Source organism: Sinocyclocheilus rhinocerous, unplaced genomic scaffold (genome assembly GCF_001515625.1).
Source record: "Sinocyclocheilus rhinocerous isolate Xijiao unplaced genomic scaffold, SAMN03320098_v1.1 scaffold1733, whole genome shotgun sequence".
NCBI lineage: Eukaryota > Metazoa > Chordata > Actinopteri > Cypriniformes > Cyprinidae > Sinocyclocheilus > Sinocyclocheilus rhinocerous.
The window spans coordinates 872,752-896,526 of NW_015640388.1; the positions used below are offsets into that span (position 1 = coordinate 872,752).

At 37.2% G+C, this 23,775-nt stretch overlaps 1 protein-coding gene across 1 annotated transcript; it reads right to left on the reverse strand.

Moving 5' to 3' along the window:
- On the reverse strand, positions 1-23,775 carry espnla (espin like a). Its single transcript, XM_016568672.1, has 10 exons — positions 22,337-23,775; positions 18,671-18,861; positions 15,341-15,527; positions 15,054-15,236; positions 14,818-14,949; positions 4,801-4,941; positions 3,402-3,546; positions 3,015-3,160; positions 2,044-2,208; positions 1-1,927 (listed from the first exon to the last, which is right to left on the reverse strand). The coding sequence occupies exons 1-10, from the start codon at positions 22,628-22,630 to the stop codon at positions 443-445; spliced, it is 3,069 nt and encodes a 1,022-aa protein (XP_016424158.1). The 5' UTR covers positions 22,631-23,775; the 3' UTR covers positions 1-442.

Below are 23,775 nucleotides of genomic sequence, written 5' to 3' on the forward strand. Positions count from 1 at the left end.
TTCTGCGGGGCTATACTCAGAATCTAAATAGTACGGTTAAGCTCCCACCTGCTCTTAAAGAGATACACACAACTTTCTGTATAAGAGTAAGCAGTCACATTGTTATTTATTTAATCATTAGAGTAAGCAGCCTCCAACATTGGTGCAAATTAAGTCTCTAAATGTGTTGATTCTCAAGGAGTAACAAAAATTCAACAGAAAAGGGCATTTAATTCGTTTTAAATCACATATTGATAATTCTGACAAAAAGACAAACACTTCAGTTTATGGCAGTCTTCTACCTTGCACTCCTGGAAAATTGGAGAATAAATGGCAAAAGCATGCCTTACATGTCACAACTGTATAAATATTGGTACCAGTTCTACATCAAATTCAAAAAAATAAATATATTTAAAGATAATAAGGAATCTCTATGTACATTTCCCCCAAAAAAGACTTATTGTCATTCCTCAAAATCAAATATCTCAGCCTCCTTTTCTTTCCAGAAAGCAAAACTACGGTCAATATATTTGCAAATCTCCTCATTAGTCAGACTACTAATATCAGAATTATTTTTCAGGACATCGCTCTCATCTGGGGTGGGCGTCTGTACAATAACTTTAGGCACAGGCCTTGTTTCTACCGTTGTGGTCTGTTCTAAGTGTTCAAGCTCTGGTTGGCCTGATCCATCTCCGAAGAACTTCACTTTAATGTCCTCAAATCCATCCTTCCATTCCCGGTTCCCTGCCTCAATGTCCTGAATTACAGCCTTGTGGAAATCACGCACAGTCTCCCAGGTGAAACGCCCCACATGGTCGAACACTTCAAAGCACAGCAAGTGTCTCATTTTCCTCTCATCTGCTGGCAATTCTAGCTCAAGTATGTGAAAGTAGCCGAGCATGAAGAGGTCGAGTGTCAGTGCGTCATAGTCAACGGGAGATCCATCCACACGGGGCAGGAACTGCTCAGGTGAAAAAATTGCCTGCTGCCGGTTGAGTCTCCGGATCTGTCGCGAAGGTACAAATGAGATCATGCTTCTCCAGTTCCCAATCATCTTATTGATGGCACTTCTCTGCTTGAAGAAATGCCCGAATTTGCCATTTTCCATGGTGTTCTTCGGAGAGATATCCAAGCTAGCTTTGCGTTCACACTTTAGCTTCTTAGATATATCCAACGAATCAACGCTTTGCTTCCTCTGAGCATTTCTCACGGTTACAGTATAAGCCGACTTCTTCCAGTGACCCAGGAACAAGACCACAATACGTTCCTTGCGCAGTGTTGTGCTTTCCATGTCATCACTGATGACATAGTCGATAGATGAATCATCAATCTGGTCAACCTCTGGTCTTTGTTCTTGTTTTTGGGAGACCTCATCTGAACCATTTTTTGCTGGTTCTTGCTCTTGTTCACCCAGTGATTCTGTCATCCCTGAATCCTTTTGTGAGGAATCGTTCTGATTCTCAAAGTTGGATTTTAAGTTCCTCACAGAGACCCCAAACTGTTGAATCTCATTTTCTATCTTCTCCCTCCTGCCTCTGTTGACGGCTTGCCTCTCTGACGGCTGAGAGAAGACATTCACAAGCTCTGTGTTTGGCATTTTGCAGTAGGGCTGGTCTGTTAGGTTGGTCATAAGCAGTGACATACTCTTCACAATGCCTGAAATACGGTTGCACCAAACGGGTAAGGGAGTCTGTGTAGAGTTCTTGTACTGGGTATTGACTGTGATGTTGACAATGGGTGCCGGGAGAATGTTTCGAAGTTCTTCAGCCAGACGAGCAAGCTCCATTTCGTAGCCCTCACAGTTCTTTTGCATTGAGACACTCTCAATTTGCTTCTCTAGATAAATGAGGTCATCCTCTGTTAGAAGCTCTCCGAATGGACACAGGATGGCATTGTGAGCATGGGAGTACCTCCAACTGTCCATCTTTGTATATCTACTACCACTCTCCTGTTAAGTAAGATAAAATGTCCAGTTAAGAGAGAAAGCTGCAGTCAGAGCATGCATCATCTCAGATTTGTTATCTATGTATTTAAAAGACATTTCATGCAATATTTGTAGCTCACCTTTATCCTCTGGGTTTCTTGGTCAAATAAGCTGGCCTGTAGCTGTCGTACCATTACTTGTCTCTTCCATTCTGCTATAGGTCTGCCCTTCTCATCGTGCATGGGTACCAGGTAATCAATATCAGACAAATTAGCCTCCTCTGTTGGTAACACCACCATTTTATTCTAAAAGAGAAAAGACAATCATTTATTGGCAAGCACTGTAGTTCAAGTTGTGCCCTTAAGTACATGAAAAACAAAAACAGCACTTGGCTAATATGAAATCAAAAACTTAATTAACTTGGATGTTAATACCTTTTTTGTATTTTCTTCTACATATATGCTAAAGTGCTTTAGTACATTTCAGAAAAGTTAAAGTCAATAAATAAGCTACATTCACATGGTTAGTGTTTACGGACTGACAATCATATTTACTAAGACAACTGGAGAACAGTTCTGTTCACACAACAGCTTTAGTATCAATAAAAAAAGTTAGATTTAAAATTTAAGTCTAACAAAAAGGACCATGGGTTTTACTGGAAATGTGTGTGTGCTGTGTATTTTTATGCTAATGACAGTTAATAATAATGCCTGCAACCATACTGACAGTGAATGTAGTAAACATTCAAGACAATGCAATTCCATTACACTGTAAATGTAAAATGTATGAAGGATTTATGACTAAACTAAACTAAACAACGACTGGATCTAAAACCTCTGCCTTTCCATCTCCATAAGTTATCGGATCCCAAAATATAAAAAATAAATTGTGTCCAGTGCAAAGTGGATAAGTTTGATGTTATCACACAACAACTAGTTACCCAGTACGTTTCTGTTCTCACAAAAAAGCAAGTGTACATCTTGAAAATTTAAGGGAGTCTGTTCGGTTATAGAATGCAGTTGTCATGTAACTCTATACAGCATTCTAATACAGGAATGACAACTGTATTCTGCTAGTATCATGAGAGAATGTGAATGGTAAATTTCTTAACTGAAATGGTCAAATCTGCTGCCAATCCAGATTTCCTAATGCTGGCAATAGATTTTACATCTCCCAGTTTAATTTCTCCCATAAACAGTTTCCCTTTCTCTGGTACTGGCTTACTCGGAGGCGTACTGGAATTAAGGTTCTTCACCACTGCAATGACAATCAGAACAAGAACATCATTTGTTACTCTCATCTGTTTCCAGTTATGTTCTGATCATATTCACATAGGCTGATTACCATTACTCACTAAACTGGAATTAAGTCATCAAGTGAAATTAAGGAAGGATGAGTCAATGGTGACAGCAGTGCCTACACAATTCTGTCAGGATTGCAGAACATACACTTACAACAGCACTAGGGGTATTAAACAGCCCCATTAGGGCTTTCTCACCTGAAGTGTCCATGTGGACATTCTGTAAAATTTTCCCATGTGAGGTAGAAGATGGAGGCGAGGGGGTAGAGGAGGAAGGGGGAGGAGAAGGTGAAAGAGTTGAAGTGGGGTAACGGGCTTGAGGGGAATCTTCTGTCTCAGGATGCTGGTGGGGTTGAAATGAAATGGAAAGTCAGTCCACTGAAAAAGGACATGTACTACAGCCAAATATTAATCCCTTAAAGCACACTTTTCTGTCATAATTCTTCTGTTCCAAAATCTATTGGGCTGCCCATGAAGGGAACATTTTAAGGCATTATTTGAGCCACATTCTAAAGACCAAACGATACTTCAGTTTTGACGCGATTGCTAGCACATGTGTACAGCTGTACTTGTAGCCATTCAAAGTATACTTTATGTGACAGAGTGTGCAAAAACACACACTTGACACATACTCAACTAGAAAGTTTCATCATTTTCCAGTGCCTGCTCCATAAGTTATGACAGAAAAATATGTTTTTTTACTCATTTAAACTAGAGTACACTTGCTCCCATCAATTGTTTTGCGGCCTCCTGTAGTTTGTTGTTGTTTTGTCTCGTTTGTTTCTTTTTCAACTGTGAAACAACAGGCCGGAACAGTGTTGCTGCCTAGTGGGCAAACTAATTGGCTCAAAAAAAAAAAAACCATTCCAGGTGCTTGTTCGGGCTAAGTGTGGAGCAGGGGTGCCCAAACTCGGTCCTGGAGGGCCAGTGTCCTGCAGAGTTTTGCTCCAACCCCAATCAGACACACCTGAACCAACTAATCAAGCTCTTACTAGCCATACTAGAAACTTTGTAGCAGGTGTGTTGAGGCAAGTTGGATCTAAACTCTGCAGGACACTGGCCCCCCAGAACTGAGTTTGGGCACCCCTGGTGTAGAGAGTATGCACAGTTAGAAAAATCTGGCTAAGCTTGTATTATGCTAATGTTGAAATTTAAATCACCCACATACCCCAGTGTACATGTAAACACCTCTTAAAGTATACTTTGGGCTTTAGTCAGTATTACATGCATGCTCAGTGGAAAAAATGGTGGACAAAGTGCGAAAAATGTAAAAATTACAGTATAAAGATAAAATCCATTCAAAACCAAAATGTATCAATAATCACTAATGTGTGTTACTTATTAGAGTGTTAGCTTAGCAACATGCTGACAACAAACTATTTCAACTAACAGACGTGTGGCGCATGGATCCGTTTCCACATATAGTGTTCGAAATCACTCCTTATGAGGTGCTACGCAGTTAGGACGCTGCCTTAGAAGACAGCTACCTATGCAGGAATTAAGCAGGGAAACAGCTCACTAAATTGTGGAACAGATCTAATGGTATACTCTTTGTCATTCAGACAGTATTATTTTTTCAAAAACTTATAAAACTCACCTTAAGACTGTCCATGTCTTTGTGTGTATTAGTGATCTGTCTGTAATAATCAGAGCTGGGTTGCCGTGACACAGCTGGTTTCTCTCTGAGCTCTTCCTCTATAGGACAGTTCTCTTCCAGAGGTCGGGCAACCGGAAAGAGCTGCAATACAAAGAGCTTTTATTATCATATAATATATACTGATTCAGGTAGTGTGCCATCAAAGCACATTATTTCACACAGACCTGTAAGGCAATGGAATAAAAGCCCAATTATTGTCATTTGATCCACTACACAGCAGAATATCAGAATCATACACATGAAAAACAGCTATTTGTGGTCTTTCTTTTGTGCAGTGTTGTGGTCCGCACAGCGATATGTGAGCATTACAGTAAGAGGGGCCCTAGCTGGGGGGCAAAATAGTTGTACCTGAGCCCAACATTTAGATCCCACTTTACCAGAGGGAAAATGCAGAGTATATGGAAACATTTAGATCACCGCTGATGAAACTGTAATATCCTAATGGACTCCATGCAGAATGCATATCAAATGTGGCTCTCAAAGGGCTCTCTGTAAAACACACACACGCACTAGCATATTTGTTACTGGTCGATATTTATTATTATTTTTAATATTTTTTTAATGGTAGATATTGGATTTTTAGTTATGAATGCTCATTTCCCTTTGCAATCATGAAATGCTCACTTAAAGTTAATATTTAAAAACAGCAGCAATTTAACAACTTTTAATGTAACATTTAGCAAATATCAAAATAAATATAAATATTTCATACTGTACATTAAATTAGTGTGATGCTTAAATTCACTTTTAGCATTTAAAATGTCAAATGTTTATTTTTACTGTTTTATTTTGAATGTATTTTGACAATGTATTAGAGCATTTGTCTATAGAATATAGAATTTTAATATATTCAACCAATTAGATGTAAAAATACATTTCAATGGTCCAGTGATGAAATTGTAGAAGCCCTAAACTGTGAACTTTTAAAGGCGCAATAAATACACTGCAATATATTAATATAAATTACAGAGTGACCTTCAATAAACCTTCAATAATCATGCAATGAAAACATAAATTTTATTTTATTTAAAAATGTTACATTCGGAATTATGAGCAAATTTAGTTCATATAAAATTAAAACAATTACAATGACCGTTTTGAAACAAAAATTTGTTCAACCAGTGGTGAAATTTGCTCAAATACTGCAATTCCTGTGATGCATCTGAAATTAACAATAATTAAGCATTGTTCAGGAATAATAAAAAAAAACAAAAAAAAAACAACAACAACAATTCATTAGCTCTACAAACACAACATGTATATAAAAGCACAATAGTTACTTACAAACTATCGTCCTCTTAATTGTGGTCGATATCCACACAGGCAGCACCTGATCACTCTGTGTCACTAGACAGTGACACGCGATGTGAACACCCAGAGATGTGTTGACTACATCCACACCATCCCAACAACTGGCCATGGTCCAACAGACAATAAACAATAAACTCTGATAGGAGAATGCTCTTAATAATTTACACAGTGGATTGGGTAGCCGGCAATGTCACTAATGAACAAACCAATCGACATGCGAACAAGCGAGCAGTGTGATAGAAAGCAGGAGACTGTCAAATCAGAAGAAGCAGACAGAGACACTGTTTCTCTTTCATTCACATGTCGTTGTTTTTTATATCTCTGAGACCACATTAAACTGGGGATGTGACCTTACACACATCAACACCAATCACTAGAAAAAAAACATTCTCAAGTCTTAGCCTGAAAGATGGGGCTTTGCATGAGGAGAGCCTTTCCATTATTTGTTTAATAATGTATGCCCTGGAAAAATAGGTGACAATACAATCAGGTCAGTTAATTTATTCTCTCCAGCATCCTAAATTTCAGCACACCCAGAGTAAGAGCTGTAAGCCATCATGAAGGCATACGTGTGTAATATATAATAGTTTATTTTTATATTTTTTGGGAGCATAAAGTTACAAAAAGTACATTAAATTCAGTCTAATGGTGCAACCAACAAAGTTAAGCAGAAACGTGCAGGAGAAAAGAAAAAAACAAACAAAACAAAACAAGAAATAGTATCTTAAAGAGGACCCTCATGACTGTGTGTCAAGGTCAAAGTCAGATAATTTCAGCATTTTATGTAAAAGGAAGGTTGGTTCAAGTTTATCAATTTATAAATGGATGAATAATTCATGATATTTATTTATTTATACAACAGTTCTTTCTGGTCCTCGAATCTGATTGGCTGAGAGGAGTGTGCTATTCTAGTGATAACAGAACTCCAACCGTTTCACCGTTTGTATCACTCCGCTTGCAATATTTCTCACAGCAGACACCCAAAATAATACTGTTTTTGTGTCAAAGAATGTAGTTTTAAGAGTTTTTTAGGTGAGAATGTACTTGTTTAGACTTCAAATATGAGGTTTGTTAATAAATATAACGTTAATAAAGTTAATAATGATAACTATATGATAAATATTAGAAAATTTCCTTTGATGTATTCAGAGATGTGAGCTCCAGGTCCTCAGCGGCTGTTCAGCGCTCATGAACCCACTGAAAGCAGATCTTCTGGAATTTGCCGCTGGCTCTGATGTCTCTATAGTGGTTAGAGACATTATGAGATATTATTCGTTTTGGGTAAATCTAACGGGCAGTCTTTGGTCTCATTAATCTATTATTTGTTCCAGAGAAAATAGTTTTGGTGTATTTGGTGTATATTTTGTGTAACTTTAATGCTGTATATCAGAGCACTGCCTTCGTACTTTTGACTGAATTGCCTAGCAGCTTTTATGATGGCAGTTGCTGCTTATTAAATATTATTATTCAATAAATAATATTTTGTATAAATAGTAGTGTTTAATTATAGTATTTAGTCTTGGGAAACGGTGTGTGTTCATGATGGTGATTTTAGTTACATTATTCTGCCATTAGATGCCGACAAGAGACTGTTTTTATGAGTGAGTCAGCAGTAAAGACTTTTATATTGAAAGAGACTGAAATAGTAGTAAACAAGGAAGTTATTTTTACTTTCAACAACATCTTGTAAGACACAGCCAACAAATGCACTGAGGAATTCATATATCTACAGTGGGTACGGAAAGTATTCAGACCCCCTTAAATTTTTCACTCTTTGTTATATTGCAGCCATTTGCTAAAATCATTTAAGTTAATTTTTTTTCCTCATTAATGTACACACAGCACCCCATATTGACAGAAAAACACAGAATTGTTGACATTTTTGCAAATTTATTAAAAAAGAAAAACTGAAAAATGCTCAGTATTTAGTAGAAGCACCCATTTGATCTAATACAGCCATGAGTCTTTTTGGGAAAGATGCAACAAGTTATTCACACCTGGATTTGGGGATCCTCCGCCATTCCTCCTTGCAGATCCTCTCCAGTTCTGTCAGGTGGGATGGTAAACGTTGGTGGACAGCCATTTTTAGGTCTCTCCAGAGATGCTCAATTGGGTTTAAGTCAGGGATCTGGCTGGGCCATTCAAGAACAGTAACAGAGTTGTTGTGAAGCCACTCCTTCGTTATTTTAGCTGTGTGCTTAGGGTCATTGTCTTGTTGGAAGGTAAACCTTAGTTCCAGTCTGAGGTCCTGAGCACTCTGGAGAAGGTTTTCGCCCAGGATATCCCTGTACTTGGCCGCATTCATCTTTCCCTCGATTGCAACCAGTCGTCCTGTCCCTGCAGCTGAAAAACACCCCCACAGCATGATGCTGCCACCACCATGCTTCACTGTTGGGACTGTATTGGACAGGTGCCTGGTTTTCTCCACACATACCACTTAGAATTAAGGCCAAAAAGTTCTATCTTGGTCTCATCAGACCAGAGAATCTTATTTCTCACCATCTTGGAGTCCTTCAGGTGTTTTTTTAGCAAACTCCATGCGGGCTTTCATGTGTCTTGAACTGAGGAGAGGCTTCCGTCGGGCCACTCTGCCATAAAGCCCCGACTGGTGGAGGGCTGCAGTGATGGTTGACTTTCTACAACTTTCTCCCATCTCCCGACTGCATCTCTGGTTTAAAAAATTTTATCATGGACACTATTTATATGTCATTGACCCAGGAACTTTCTGGAAATCTCAATGATGAAATTAGAATAGACAAACACTCAAACTAGAAACTAGAATAGACAAATAGAAATACAATGTGTACGTGCTTACAGTAAAACAATGGTATTTAGTAGAAATAAATAATGTGTCAGATTCAGATTTTATTGTTGACATCAAAGGCTGTAAGTCCAAATAAAATCTGTGCTATTTTGGCACCAATTTATTTTTCAGTTGGCAGAAGCAAGTCAAATTCATGGACATGCCTTACATCTGAACATGCATACTTCTCTAGAAGCAAGCCCTAATTTGAATGCCCAAAATACTCAGTATTCATGATACAGTAGGTGAACAACACCCAGATGACCTATTGCATCTGCTGAGATTCTGAGGTGTGGAACCAGTTGACATTTCTCTATCCCATAAGGCCACATGAGCTGAGAAAGCATCAGATTCAAACCTAGACACCTCACTTGACCTGTAGCACTTATTATGTCATAGGTCAAGGACCACTGGTCCCAAAAGTGACGTAGTATTTCTGAGAATGTATGCATACTGTACATCTTCATTATAGCCAAGTACATGATTCATGAAATTCAGAGAATATGAAAGTACAAGAATTCAGAAACAGCAATGCCCTTATTTGGGAAGACCATGAACAATGCATGTAAAGTTCAGGACAATATAAATACATTTCAGATTTTTAAAAACAGTTAACAAATTTGGTGCTGTGGGTAGCACTTAATTTACTTCACTTCATTGATCAATGTGCAAAGTAGTTCCAAAAAGCAAAATGACTTCAAGACAATTGCCTTAGAAGATGAAAAAAGGAAATTATGAACGGAGATTGCTTATAGCAAACCGGGAATCTGCAGGTGCACAAAAAGCATAAACAAAACATTTGTTTGGTGTGTCATTACACATTCTCAGTTAAATGGTAAACACTGTTCCATGTGTAGCGGACCACTAAAGGTCAACGCAATCACAGCATTCTTGAGATATGACTGAGCGTTTGATGAGAAACATGTTGAAAGATTCTTCTCAGGGGGGTAAACTCATAAAAAAAGCTCTCTTACCACCCCCTAGTGGTCGATTAGCACCAGTATTTCTATAAAGGCTCCATGCTGACCCAAACTCTCCAAGCATTTTTATAATTTTTATAATGCTTGAACGTACCTGCAATAAACAAACCACAGAGCTTCATTGTACATCACACTAAGAACATTTCCCAATCTAGAGCAATTTTTCTTGTTGTTGTACTGAAATAAACCTTCTTTGTGTAGCCAGAAGAGACACATTTAATACAGCTGGCCTCTTAATTCCCTGCCTGAATAAGATGGGAGGAAAGCATATATGCGTGTTGTAAAATAAACCCTTGATCTGTTTATTTGATTGCAGCTGTCTCAGGGAGAAGGCACTCGCACTTTGAGCGGAAGGCCGTGCTCGGGGAGGGTGACCTCTTTGGGATGAAACCAAAACATGAGGAAATACCTAGCACGCAACTCTCTGGCCAATGGCCCAAACAATCCATTACAGGCACCGTTAGGAAATGAGATGGCCTGTCCCGAGCACTCCAAGGTGGAATAAAACCTTGTGAAGTACACTACAACTTGCAATACAAGTGGACCAGGAGGAAAACTGGTAACACTTTATTTCGATAGTCCACTTTAGACATTCTATTAACAGTAAGTAACTTTGCAACTACATGTCAGCTAGCAGTTAGTAGAGTATTAGTAGACTGTCTGCTTAATATCTTCCAACACTTTCTTTGTCAACTTATTCTGCTAACCCTAAACCTACCCTAACAGTCTACTCTGAGAGTTAGTAGACATGTAGATGCAAATTCATGAGAATTAGTTGACATGTAGTTGACATGTAGTTACAAAGTTACTTATAGTTAATAGAATGTCTAAAGTGGACTATCGAAATAAAGTGTAACCGGAAAACTAAAATGCTTTATTCCTGAAATAATGCTGATGTGGACCAAGACCGTCTTTTCCAGTGGGAGGCCTGGGAACCATTTTTGGGTCAATGAAATATAAGAGAGTGTCCAAGATAAAGAAAAAGAGAAAGTCTAGTGTAAAACACGTACCAAGTTCTTTTGTGAGAACACTTCATATTTTCAAAAAATCTTATTTAATATACTTTTCATTGTAAAAAGTAATATTTAATTCATACATATCATTTTGTGTTTTTCAGGAACTTCACATGACATTTTACAACCTGAACTAACCTTGCCTTGTCATAAAAAGATCAAATTATTTGATACATTAAGATTTTCTTATGTTTTTTTAGTAGTTTTTATCATTTTTTTTCTTTAAATATGACATAAGGACAGTTGAACCTTCCTGATATTTTTGACTTTATGTCGCCCTAGTTTTTATTTATTTATTTGTATTTTAAAGTTACATACACTACTGTTCAAAAGTTTAGGGTTGGTTTGATTTTGAAAGAAGTCTCTTACACTAACCAAGGCTGCATTTATTTGATCAAAAATACAGTAGAAACGGTAATATTGTGAAATATTATTACAATTTAAAATACGTGTTTTCTGTTCTAACATGTAATTTGTTCTTGGGATGGCAAAGCTGAATTTTCAGCAGTCAGCACTCTAGTTTTCAGAGTCACATAATCCTCCAGAAATCCTTCTATAATATGATTTGGTGCTTATTATCAATGTTGAAAACAGTTGTGCTGCTTAATATTTTCGATGAAACGGTGAAAATATTTTTCCAGTATTCTTTGATAATTAGAAAGTTCAAATGAACAGCATCTTACTGACCCAACAGCTTCTCAGAGGTAGTGTTTATCAAGTTAGACTGTACATAAGTCTAGTTTTTACTGGAGAATTTAGCAAAAACAATCGGTGCGTCTGAATCGCGTACTGTCCGAGTAGGTACTACATTTGAATTTGAAGTTACTTCATGGACGTTGTACGTTGTACGTCGAAAGTAGGATGAATGAAATCCGGGCGTACTATATGCATCGCTTCTCTGCCATTCATAAATCCTCTCTCGTGGCCTCATGGGATAGTAAAGTGTCCATCGAATGCGCACTTCAGAATCCGGGCGGAAGAAGTAGGTCATCCAGGTACTTTTTGCCTACTGTTTTTTGAATACTATGAATTCGGACATACTACTCGCCTCACATACTGTTTTTCGCCTACTATATAGTAAGGAAGCGAAAGTAGGATGAATGAAATCCGGGCGTACTATATGCATCGCTTCACTGCCATTCATAAATCCTCTCTCGTGGCCTCATGGGATAGTAAAGTGTCCATCGAATGCGCACTTCAGAATCCGGGCGGAAGAAGTAGGTCATCCAGGTACTTTTTGCCTACTGTTTTTTGAATACTATGAATTCGGACATACTACTCGCCTCACATACTGTTTTTCGCCTACTATATAGTAAGGAAGTATGCGATTTTGGACGCAGCAAATGTCTTCTATATGTATTTATCCAAGGCAGTACTGCACGATCAGATGTGTTACCATTGGTTACAGTGGAATTAGGGTTAAAGGAAAAAACAATCAGATGCATGTTTGAAGCCAACAAACATCCTGTTCTCCAACTGATTTGATAGATCAAGTATCTGTTTCCAAGCATTAGAATGGTAAAAACCCTGAAACCAAACCCTGTGGATCCCATAACCAGCTCAGCCCCCGGCCCTCTACCTGAGCTAGGCAGCTGCTGAGAAGGTAACTGATACACCCCCAGCACATAGAGAGACTGCGAATGGCTGCATCTAATGCTTCAACAGCTTCCCTTCACTAATTAGATCTCTATTGTTGGGACAGTTCGGCTAAATTTTTGACGTCTGGTGGCACCCTGAGTCTCTCATATCGATATAGGAGCAATGAATTGCTGATTTATTCATGTCCATGTTGACAGGGAGCTTATATTACTATATTAGATCTATGGAAGAGAGTGACCAGGGTGACTGGAAACTGCGTAATTAATTCTGTGAAATTTCAGATATGGTACTTCAAATTTAATGAATCTCAATTGGCTTCACTTGGTTTTTAACCTGTTGACATAGCAAAAACTTGGCTTTTAGTTCTAGATCTGGCTTTATTTGTTTTATACTTACAGCAAAATTAATATGGAACATTCAGATTTATAATCAAGAACTTGCTTTATGGTTCCAGTCCAACTTGGAAAAACTCTGACAAAATGAAAAAGTATTTGCGGGTTCAACCATGGAAATCAGCTTGTATTGTCATAAGCTCGTCAGTATACTTAAAGTTCAACAGCTGAGTATCCAATATAGTCCACAGAGGTTTGCATAACATAAATTTATGGCTTATACCCTATACAACATGCTTATTTAAAGGAAATTAATCTTCAGCTCCTCTAGAATTTGTTCATATGGATTTTAGCTCACACATTCAGTATTAGCTTGTTAAACGTGTTTTATCAGCTAAGCAAGGTATGTTGGAAGAAATCCAAGACAAAAAAATCTAAACTTCTTGAATAGGAACAGTAAAAACAGCTGCTATTTCTACCGCCCCTTAATGCATTAATGCAAAAAGAAAAGAAAGAATGCACAGTTGTCAGATACAGTAAATCACCAGAACAGCAGTATCCCCCATAGACTGATCCATCAATTTTGTGCTCTAAATGGGGAATTAATTTCTTTTCCTATTTGGTTCAGTTGTTGTGCCCGCCCCGACAGCACTACCATGTTCACCCTTGAAAAATGTATGACTTAAATTGAGCAGCATCTTATTTACCACGTGAAACAAGAAGGCTGAGAAGCCATTGAGGTGCACTGCACACAAAAGCTTCTTAGAAAGTAGGTGCTACATGACACCTTAAGTTACTGGCTTGATTTTCATAGACGCTCTTCATGTGAATGGACACATCAGTCAAAACAAACTGATTGTGAAAGATCTGGATACAAAACAACTGAGAGAACTGACCCATCGAGGCAAGAAGTGAAATTGGACGAGAGCTTTTGCTTTCTGAGTTTGTCTTTAACCCTCTGATGCATGATGTCTACAACACATCCTTTTTAAACATTCATGGCATGATGCTACATCCAAAACGTGTGTGACAACCTTTGACCCTTTCTCATAATTATACATGTCTGTTCTTGTTATTATTTATAACAGCATAATTCAATATGGTTGACAAAACTGGTAAAGTAACATGAACCTCATGATATTTTTCAGTAGAATAGGTTCTAAGGAACTCGTTTACTCTGCAATTATTCATGTATTACATATAGTAAATGAAAATATGTCCACTGTAATCTGCACTGTATATATCTGATGACTGGACATCTCAGTGGGAATTTCCATTCATTTTTACGGTATTATATTAACAATAATACTGTGGGTTAAAGGTTTAAAAAGGATTAAAATTATTTTGGATTATTTACAAATTGCCATTGACTTACATTGCATTCCACCTTAAATGCATGGTGACAGATTTCCAACTCACTTATTATTAAACAAAATAAATTAATAAATGAGTAAATGAATAATTAAAATTCATTAAAATAAAGAAATAAATGGTTAATTATATTTAATCTTGTTTTGAAGTAAAAAAAATAAATATTAGCATAAATAAAAATAAATATTGTCATTTATCATTTAATAATTAATGCATCAGAGGGTTAACCCTCTTGCATTTGACCATGAATTATCTTTTATGTCGATTTATATTAGCTTCAGTAGACATTATTTCTGACTTTCAGTTCAAAAAGCATTGTTTAAAATGGCCCTAAGGTCAACAGTGGCAAAACATATAATGTAATTCATTTATGTCACTACTTTAAATATTTCCACAATCAAGATAGGGCAACATGAAATTTCAAATAATGCCAGTGTTTCATGTGTGCACCATGCAGCTTTACAAAGACAAGTGAAACAGCGATCACTAAACCTAAATGATCAACATACTGTCATTTTTCTTCTGCCAAAGTAAGAAATAAACCTTACATTTCTCTCCACAGAGCGAAGGTATCTGGCACACTCAAAGTGGCCGTTGTATTCAGCCAGATCAGCAGCCGTGAACCCATCTATGTCCCTTTCCTTTGGGTTGATCTGGTGACCCAGGAGGATTCGACAGCACTGGGAAATTATTTTTGATTTGATCATTATGATTTAAAGGCATACTTTAAATCATTTCTGTTTTAGACACCACACAACAGACTCAAATCCTAATTTAAACCCACCTCTATCTCCCCATTCTCTGCAGCATCATGTAGAGGAGTGCCACCCCAGTAATCCCTCTTGACCTTTGATCCCATCTGTAACAACCTCTCCAAGATGCCATGATGCCCCCCACTGGCAGCAAAGTGTAAAGCAGTCGCCCCTTCATTATCTTGACAAGACAGGCTGACATCTGTTGAGGACACCTGAAGTAGTCCAAACAAGTATTGTGCACTCATAAACCTGTAGTAGAGCTCTAGTACAACATGATACCAAAGTGTATATGTGTGTAGGTGAATGTATAACCCACCAGCCATACCACCAATGCATGGTGGCCCATGTAAGCTGCAGCATGCATTGGCGTCATGCCATCTTGGGCTCTTAGATGTACGTCAGCTCCACAGTCTTTCACCAGATACTCCACAACATGTAGATGTCCCTCCTGGCAGGCCAGATAGAGCGGCGTGGCACCCATATTAGTCTGTCTATTAACACACCTGAAAAGGTCCATTTGGGTGTTTATTCAAGTGGGGGTTTGAAGGCTGATATGAATTTCACACTAAAAGATATTTCTGCATAAAATCCCTCTCCCACTATTGGTATTCCCATGTCCTTATCTATTGATGACATGCATTCCCCCTTCAATTAACCTCTGTGTTACTGGTCATCTTGGCCTTTGTGGCCAACAACATAAGATTCACTCATTGGATTTAATAACTGTGCTAAAAGATTTAAACATGTGCTAAAGGCATCTTGACATATAAGGTCTGGTAAATCAACTATTTTAGCTAAGGATAAATAGAGAAAAGGATTGTGTCAGTGTCTACCACTGTTAAACCAATTACTGTCTGGATATTAATCACTGGAGGCTAATTTAAAGTTCATGGGATTGTATGGAGCTGTTCAGTTATGACATCAATTTGCAGGCCAGCTTGGAAGGTGAATTTTCTATAGGTTCCATATAGTTTTATAGTTTTCAGTGGGTTTTTAAGAATCGTGGTTTGTATATATATATATATATATATATATATATATATATATATGTACACACACACATCTTCAGTCTGTGTGCATTGAATTGTTTTAATACACGAGTTTCACAATTTGAGTTGAATTACTGAAATAAATGAACTTTTCCACTACATTCTAATTCATTGAGATGCACCTGTATATATATATATATTACCTTAAAAAAGAATTTAACATTTAACATAACATACTATAATATACTATAATAATACTACCATTAAAAAGTTTGGGGTTGGTAAGATTTTTAATGTTTCTGAAAGTAGTTTCATATGCTCACTAAGGTTGTAAAAACAGTAATACTGTTAAATATTATTACAATTTAAAGTAACTGTTTTATATTTGAATATATTTTAAAATGTAATCTATTCCTGTGAAGACAAAGCTGAATTTTCAACAGCCATTACTTCAGTCTTCAGCGTTACATAATCCTTCAGAAATCATTCTAATATGCTGATTTGGTGCTCAAGAAACATTTCTTATTATTATCAATGTTGAAAACAGTTGGGCTGTTTTTTTTTCCACAATTCATTTATTTGAAATATATATATTTTGTAACATTATAAATGTATTTACTGTCGCTTTTGATCAATTTAATGTTTCTTTGCTGAATAAGTTAATTTATTCAGAAAATAATCTGACCCCAAACTTTTGAACAGTGTACTGTAAAACCCATTTATTCTTTGAAAAAAAAAAAATCAAAAAAATATGCGTATATTTGGTTTTATCATTTTGCTCTTGCTTCCCTTTTATATTTCATGTCATGTATCCCTCACCTGTGGTAAAATCACTGCCTGGAGACCTCATTTTAATCATAAATCAGTAAAACTGTTATTGTAAAAGCCCTTCTACAAACACAATGGTTGTGGAACCCAGTGCCGATCTCTTGTGTGTTAATGGTTCAGTAACAGTGAGCAGCTCTGACAGTTCACTTCCAGTATGTTGTGACATGTGACAGACAAGGTGCTTCCATTATACACCAACTCTCTGACTCTCATGTGGGATTTTCTAGCCCCTGAGGTTAATATATGCATTCCCCTGGCTATAAGTTAAGCTTAACTATACACAAACACTATATACATAATCCTATACACAAACACACATCTATTTCATCCCGACCATGCCTCCGTATCAGTTTCAGATGTGGTCATGCTACAGACGCAACATGAATCTGTACATGTGTGAGAGAAAGGGAGAACAGGAAGCAGAAGTGATATTCTTACACAAGACAACTGATAATCAACTTTAGGGTCTGAAGTGGATTAGTTTGATGGTTCATTAGATCACTATAGCTCAATTACTCTTCCTCCGTCCCTTTTCATTACATGCAAAAGTTATGCTAATAACTGAGCAAACTGAGGAAACTCAAGTTTGAATTAAAAAAAAATCTAAATACCCATGTCTGTTCTTAGAGCAATTGTTACCATCAAACCCAAATCTAGCAAAATGAGACTAATGAGGAAGCACATTCATGTTGCTTTGGTGTCAGGGGCGCATTATGTGTGACCTCATTCTGGTGAGTAGATCAGGACATGCCACACATTCTTGTCACATGTTCACTTTCTGTTACACCACCCAAGCAGAGCACGTGTTACAAGAGACCGGCATTTCAAAGGACATGGATAAATAACATGATAGGCTACTTTGCCATTGTTGTTGTCATTTTCTTTTTTCTTTAACGTCCTGTAGTTTTACCAAAAGCTACACTGGGTCAGTATAAGAAGGAATATCAAATTATAAACTTCACAAGAATTCATACAGATAATTTAGTCTCCAATTAATTATAAAATAAATAAGATTGTATAATTCTGAATAAAAAACTTGAATTATATAGAATAATTGTGATACATATAATTATAATTAGATATATGCAATAATCAATAATATGATTATAAGTATTTATAAGAAATTGGATGCTGTTAAGAATATTATTGAGTTGCTTTTTGGCACATGCTGTTCCAATTCCATTAATTTAATTGAAATCGGTTCAAGTGGCTGAGCTCTGAAACTCTGATTGCTCAATGCTGTCAATATATGAATAGACATCATATCATCATACTGTGCCAAAATGTCCATCTACTTTAGATCAATGTTAGATAAAAGACAGTGTTCATTTTGTATCACTGAGATTATACTTTTTTATTAATATTTTGAATTAGTCTTCATTACATTTTGCATTTTCATTTTAGTTAAAGTTTTAGCAGATTTGTTGTCATTTTTCAATATTTTTGTTTTATGAACGTCCATATTTTGATACGTTCTTATTTCAGATTTAGTTTTAGTTTCTTGAGTACAACTGAAAATGAAAAATGTTGCCTTGCCAACTAGCTGAAATAAAATAAACATTTTATTCCAGTTAATGTTTATTGTATTTGTGTGTGTGTGTGTTTTTAGTTTGAGTTAACTATATTAACCCTGGCTTACACAGTTATTGGATCTGTTTTAAAAAGACATTCATTTTAAGGGCACTCAGTGTACTCAAACAAATAACTCAAGATGTGTGACCCACAAGACCAGTGACCCAAAACAGCTCGTCACATGCTCCTTTTCATCCACCTCTGCCACATGAGATTCATCTCTGTCATTATTACGTATTTGAGCCGTAACACTGTACCCTGGAGCTTGACCAGTCAGCAGCTTCAAACAGATGAGGTCACCCTTTGCTGCAGCATAGTGGGCAGGAAGAGCACCGCAGTTTGTTTCCACTTCTGCTCCATTCCCATGAGACAGCAGCCAGTGGACAGCTTCCACCCTCCCGAACCGTGCAGCGAGATGGAGCAGAGTGGCCCCACCAGAATCCTGATCCTGAATACATGCAAACAAATAAGAATAGTTATATACAATTTTTTATTTAATGATTTTTTTCTTTGCACACAAATAACTTTATATTACTATATGTGAAGACATGTATTCTCTTATTTTTTTAAATATATTAAAAATACCACTATATATTTTATATTATATCATAACTTATATATCTTGCAGTTCTGCCTTTTTCATTGAATTCTGAGTTTACATATTGCAATTTTTTTAGTTTTGTTCCTGCCACAATATAACAAGGTAATGATGACTTTTTATTTCACAATTCTGAAAAGTCCAAATTGTTAGATAAAAAGTAGGAATTAACTTTATAAAAACAACAACAAAATTAATTCTTGAAAAGGAAACCAGTAATACACATTACAGAAAGGGCCCCTGCAGACCCTTATCACTGAATCTCAAGGTCAAAGACATTACAACTAGGGTTGCAAAAAGGTGGACAATTTCCAGTAAATTTCGGAAATATTCCAGAAATTTGGGAAACTTTCCAGGATTTTTTTGGAATATTCCAGGGATTTTTGAAAAATTTCCACCCCTTTGCAACCCACCTCATGAGGTCAAATGTGATATTTATGAATTAATAATTAATAATAAAAAAAAATTTTTTACCAAGACAAATATATTTAAAAACATTTTTGAAAATGATGTATATTCAAAATGTAAGTAAAATATGTTATCACTTTTACTTGGTTATACCACATGACATTTTTAAAGACTTCTTGAAAATGGTATAAAAGTTTTCAAAACCATATTAAACCAACATGTATTCAAAGAGTTCATTTCTAAAATCTTGACACGTCTTTTAAACTAGAGTTTTATCCCCAGTTCATTTGGCAATTATGCCATTATATGATGATCCAAACTTTTTACTACCACAATACAGAAGATAAATTTAACAAATACAGTTTGACTACGCAGTGAGGAAACTAAAGGAAAGAGTATTATTTATTATTATTTTTTAATAAGTAAAAATACAACCACTTAAAATCATGAGCCAACACTTTGGTAAAGAGCTGTCATTGAGTCATAACCTGAAAGAACATTCAATTTGATAGAGTTTATTTCATGATATCATCATAACACCATCATAGCAACAGTGTGTATTGTGTACAGTGTATGTCCATTCTACTATAAATCTATTGCTGCTGAGTGCTGACACACACCCCATTCCTCAACGGGCCATCACTCCTCTACACCGCCAATGTGTTCAAATTAGTGTAGCCATCTTTATTTAATCAGACCAAGTAAATGTTCATTAATAATTCAACCTCATACAACGTTGACCTCACCTTGGCAAGCACAAGCTTAAAAAAAAGCTTAGTCGATGATAACAAGGCACTTAAAACATCTACTTTAACAGCACAGCTGGCTGTAAATTAGATCAAGAGGTTGTCAATGTTAAAAGAGCCGGTTTGCATTAGTGTGAGAAGGGCGGTGGGGGGTTTCAGAGAAGCAGTATGGCCTGTACTTCCCTGGTAAACAAACACTGTAAACGGTTAGATTGAGCCCCCTCTAACCCATCTGGTCATGATTACAGTGGTCATGCAATACTACTGAGCAAAGAGTAAACAGAGCAAGGGAAAGTGACGTAATCACACCATTCTACGGTTCCTGTAGCAGGTGAACTACTTATTTTGTAAGGTGCTATATTTTGAGCAGGTGTTGCTGGTGGTTCTCATGCAGTTTCAAACCTGTATGAAACTGTCTTCCGTAGAAAACATACAAATCTAAAAAAAACTTTTTTTCCACATCAAACTTTCTTCCACTTCATACACCACAGTGACAAAACAAAAAGCAGATTTGTGATAATTGCAAATTTATAAAAATAAATAAAATAAATAAATTTAAAAAAAAAAACAAGAAAAAGAAATAATTACATTACATAAGTATTCATACTCTTTTCTGTGACACTTAAAATTTAGCTTAGAAGTATTCCAGTTTTACTGGATCAACTTTGAGATTTTTCTACACTTTGAGTGGGGTTAACCTGAGACAAATTCAACTGATTTTACATCATTTGGAAAGGCACACACCTGTCTATATAAAGTATAGCCCTAACCACTGAAAATGCATTATCAGTCGACACCAAAAGCCTTGTGCATAAAACATATAGTGCAGTTATGCTTTGGGCGTCCCGAATTCGAGTCCTGACTTTCTAATAAATTTGCAAAGTTACCACAGATCTGTTTTTTTTTACTTTGTCATTATGGTGTATTGTAGATTGATGTGGGGAAATGTAATTTAAAGCAGTTTAACATAAGGCTACAGCATAAGACAAAATGAAATACTTTTGCAAAGCACTGTATACCTAGTGGCAGACAATATATGCACCTCAGTGTATTGCAGACATACAATCTTATAAAAGACTGAATATTATTAAAATCATAAATGGATGTGTTATTGGGACCTTTTTCCTACTATTAAATGCCCGTTAGGCAATTCTTTTTCACATTTATTTTATTTTTATTATTATTATTTTTAAATAAAAGGTTCTCCGAGCTGATATGCATTGTCCAAAAGAAGAATGGGATCTGAAAAATACAGATATTAACATGGGTCAGTCGTGTCAAAGGCTAAATCCATAGTCCTTACTCTCCACGCCACTGTCCCAGCTACCTTGAGTTGGTTTTTTCTTTTGTGGTTTATCTAAGCTTGGTTTCTTTTGAGTTAGTGCAAATAGCCTTTACCAACAAGACAAGCAGACAGACAGATTTGTACTGAGTGGAAACAGGCCCTCTGGTCATTTGAATCGTCTTTTCCTCACACAGAATGATCAAATGGCTTCAGAAGACTTGGATAACAGAAAATAAGACATACTTGGGACTACTTTTATGGTGGTTTTTGTCATTTTTGCAGCTTGACAGTCCTTGGTCACCATCCACTTTGATTGTATGGCACAGCATGAACATCTTTCCTAACATCATCTTTTGTGGTCTTCGGAAAAAAGTAAATCACCCATCTGAAAAGCAACCCTTGATCCAACTCTGTTCACACCACTGTGCCAACACCCCCATAGCTCCATAACCTCTCCACTCACCTGTACATTACATCTTGCAACCTGTACGAGCCACTTTAGTTCCCGGGTGTGACCTGTAGCCGCAGCATCATGGACAGGTGTACAAGCAGACAGACAGATTTGTACTGAGTGGAAACAGGCCCTCTGGTCATTTTAATCGTCTTTTCCTCACACAGAATTATCAAATGGCTTCAGAAGACTTGGATAACAGAAAATAAGACATACTTGGACTACTTTTATGGTGGTTTTTGTCATTTTTGCAGCTTGACAGTCCTTGGTCACCATCCACTTTGATTGTATGGCACAGCATGAACATCTTTCCTAACATCATCTTTTGTGGTCTTCGGAAAAAAGTAAATCACCCATCTGAAAAGCAACCCTTGATCCAACTCTGTTCACACCACTGTGCCAACACCCCCATAGCTCCATAACCTCTCCACTCACCTGTACATTACATCTTGCAACCTGTACGAGCCACTTTAGTTCCCGGGTGTGACCTGTAGCCGCAGCATCATGGACAGGTGTGGCTCCATTAAGGGCCCTCATGTCAGCAGCCAGCCCTGCTTCCGTCACCAGAAAGCAAAGGCAGTCCAGCTGACCACAGCGTGCAGCATGGTGCACCAGTCCCGCACCCTGAGCATCCACAATGGTGCCTGTAAGACATCCAGTTTCGGCAAGCTCCCTGAGGCTCTGTAGGTCACCATCCCGGGCTGCGGCAATGGCCTTTTGGAGCACCATGTTAACCCTGCCTCTTGCACCTGCGCAAGCTGCCTTTGACTGGATCCGGACACTGTCTCGGGCAATTCAACCTACCCCCCACACCACACATGCACACACACAGGGGAAGCCGACACCTAACCGTCTGCCAGCTGGCGGGATTGTGTGAGCGGAGGAGAGGAGAAGGTCTGGCCCGGTGAGCTGTAAAGGTAATGAAAGACGTCACAATGCACCAGTGCTCATCGTGGCCCAGCCGTTGCCTTTGTGATCGCTTACCAACCTGCACATGGTTGCCCTCGTCTCTGGCAGCAGACACCAGAGTAATGAGAGAACTGGCCTCTGAAGACCTACTAAAACTGGTGTGCATGCATGTGGCATGTATTTAGAGATTACAGTGAGCCTCGTTTTCACATGTTAAATATTCATTTCTGTCTGAATAGCCAAGAGTGTCTCTGGAAAGAGGTCAAGGGATTAGAATGAAGCAGTTTGGTTAGAGCATATGAACTTCAATGATTCAGCATCAGGGGAGATCAGATCAGCACTGTGATGTTAAAGAGAGTCCATTTAGCTCATTTAATAATGCTGTTGCAGCTTTGTTGTACTGGTAACAGATATCTCGGTCTCATTCTGAACGTGCACGCTCCATCACATCCCAAGTGCAGCCGCCAAGTTAAAATGAACAGGACTCTATTGTTCCCTGAAAAATAGGGTAAAATATCTACAACATAATTAGAACAATTGACATCATTCAGTTATGAAACGGTTTTAAAAAAATACAAAATATCACAGTGTATTTAATATCAAATCAGGAGGGGCAAACTGACCCCTAAATACCAAAACCAATTAACTAAAAATCCCTGTTAAAAATAACTCTGACCTGAAACGACCATGAACAAAGCCAACAGTAATATGCAAGTAGGGGTGTGCAATATCCAGAAAAATTGATATCTTGATATTTAATGTAATTTTGCTGGTAACAATATTTCGCAGTGCGTTTTTTTTTGTCATGGAAAAATAACTTTCATATTCTTTGTATTTTGTGCAGTGGCTGGTTAGTTTCCCACAGTGACAGAAATAAATGATTCAATTACTTTTTGCAAAGTAAGTGACATACTCTATAATGTCAGCTTACACATTGTTAAAACAATTATGATATTACTGTAGAC

Excerpts from the sequence above, each read along its gene's own strand:
- espnla (XM_016568672.1), bottom strand. The coding sequence starts at position 22,630 with ATGGTGCTCCAAAAGGCCATTGCCGCAGCCCGGGATGGTGACCTACAG. Across the intron at positions 18,862-22,336 it reads TTGCAAGATGTAATGTACAG|GATCAGGATTCTGGTGGGGC; the intron begins GTGAGTGGAGAG and ends GCATGTATTCAG. Across the intron at positions 3,547-4,800 it reads AAGACATGGACAGTCTTAAG|CATCCTGAGACAGAAGATTC; the intron begins GTGAGTTTTATA and ends CAACCCCACCAG.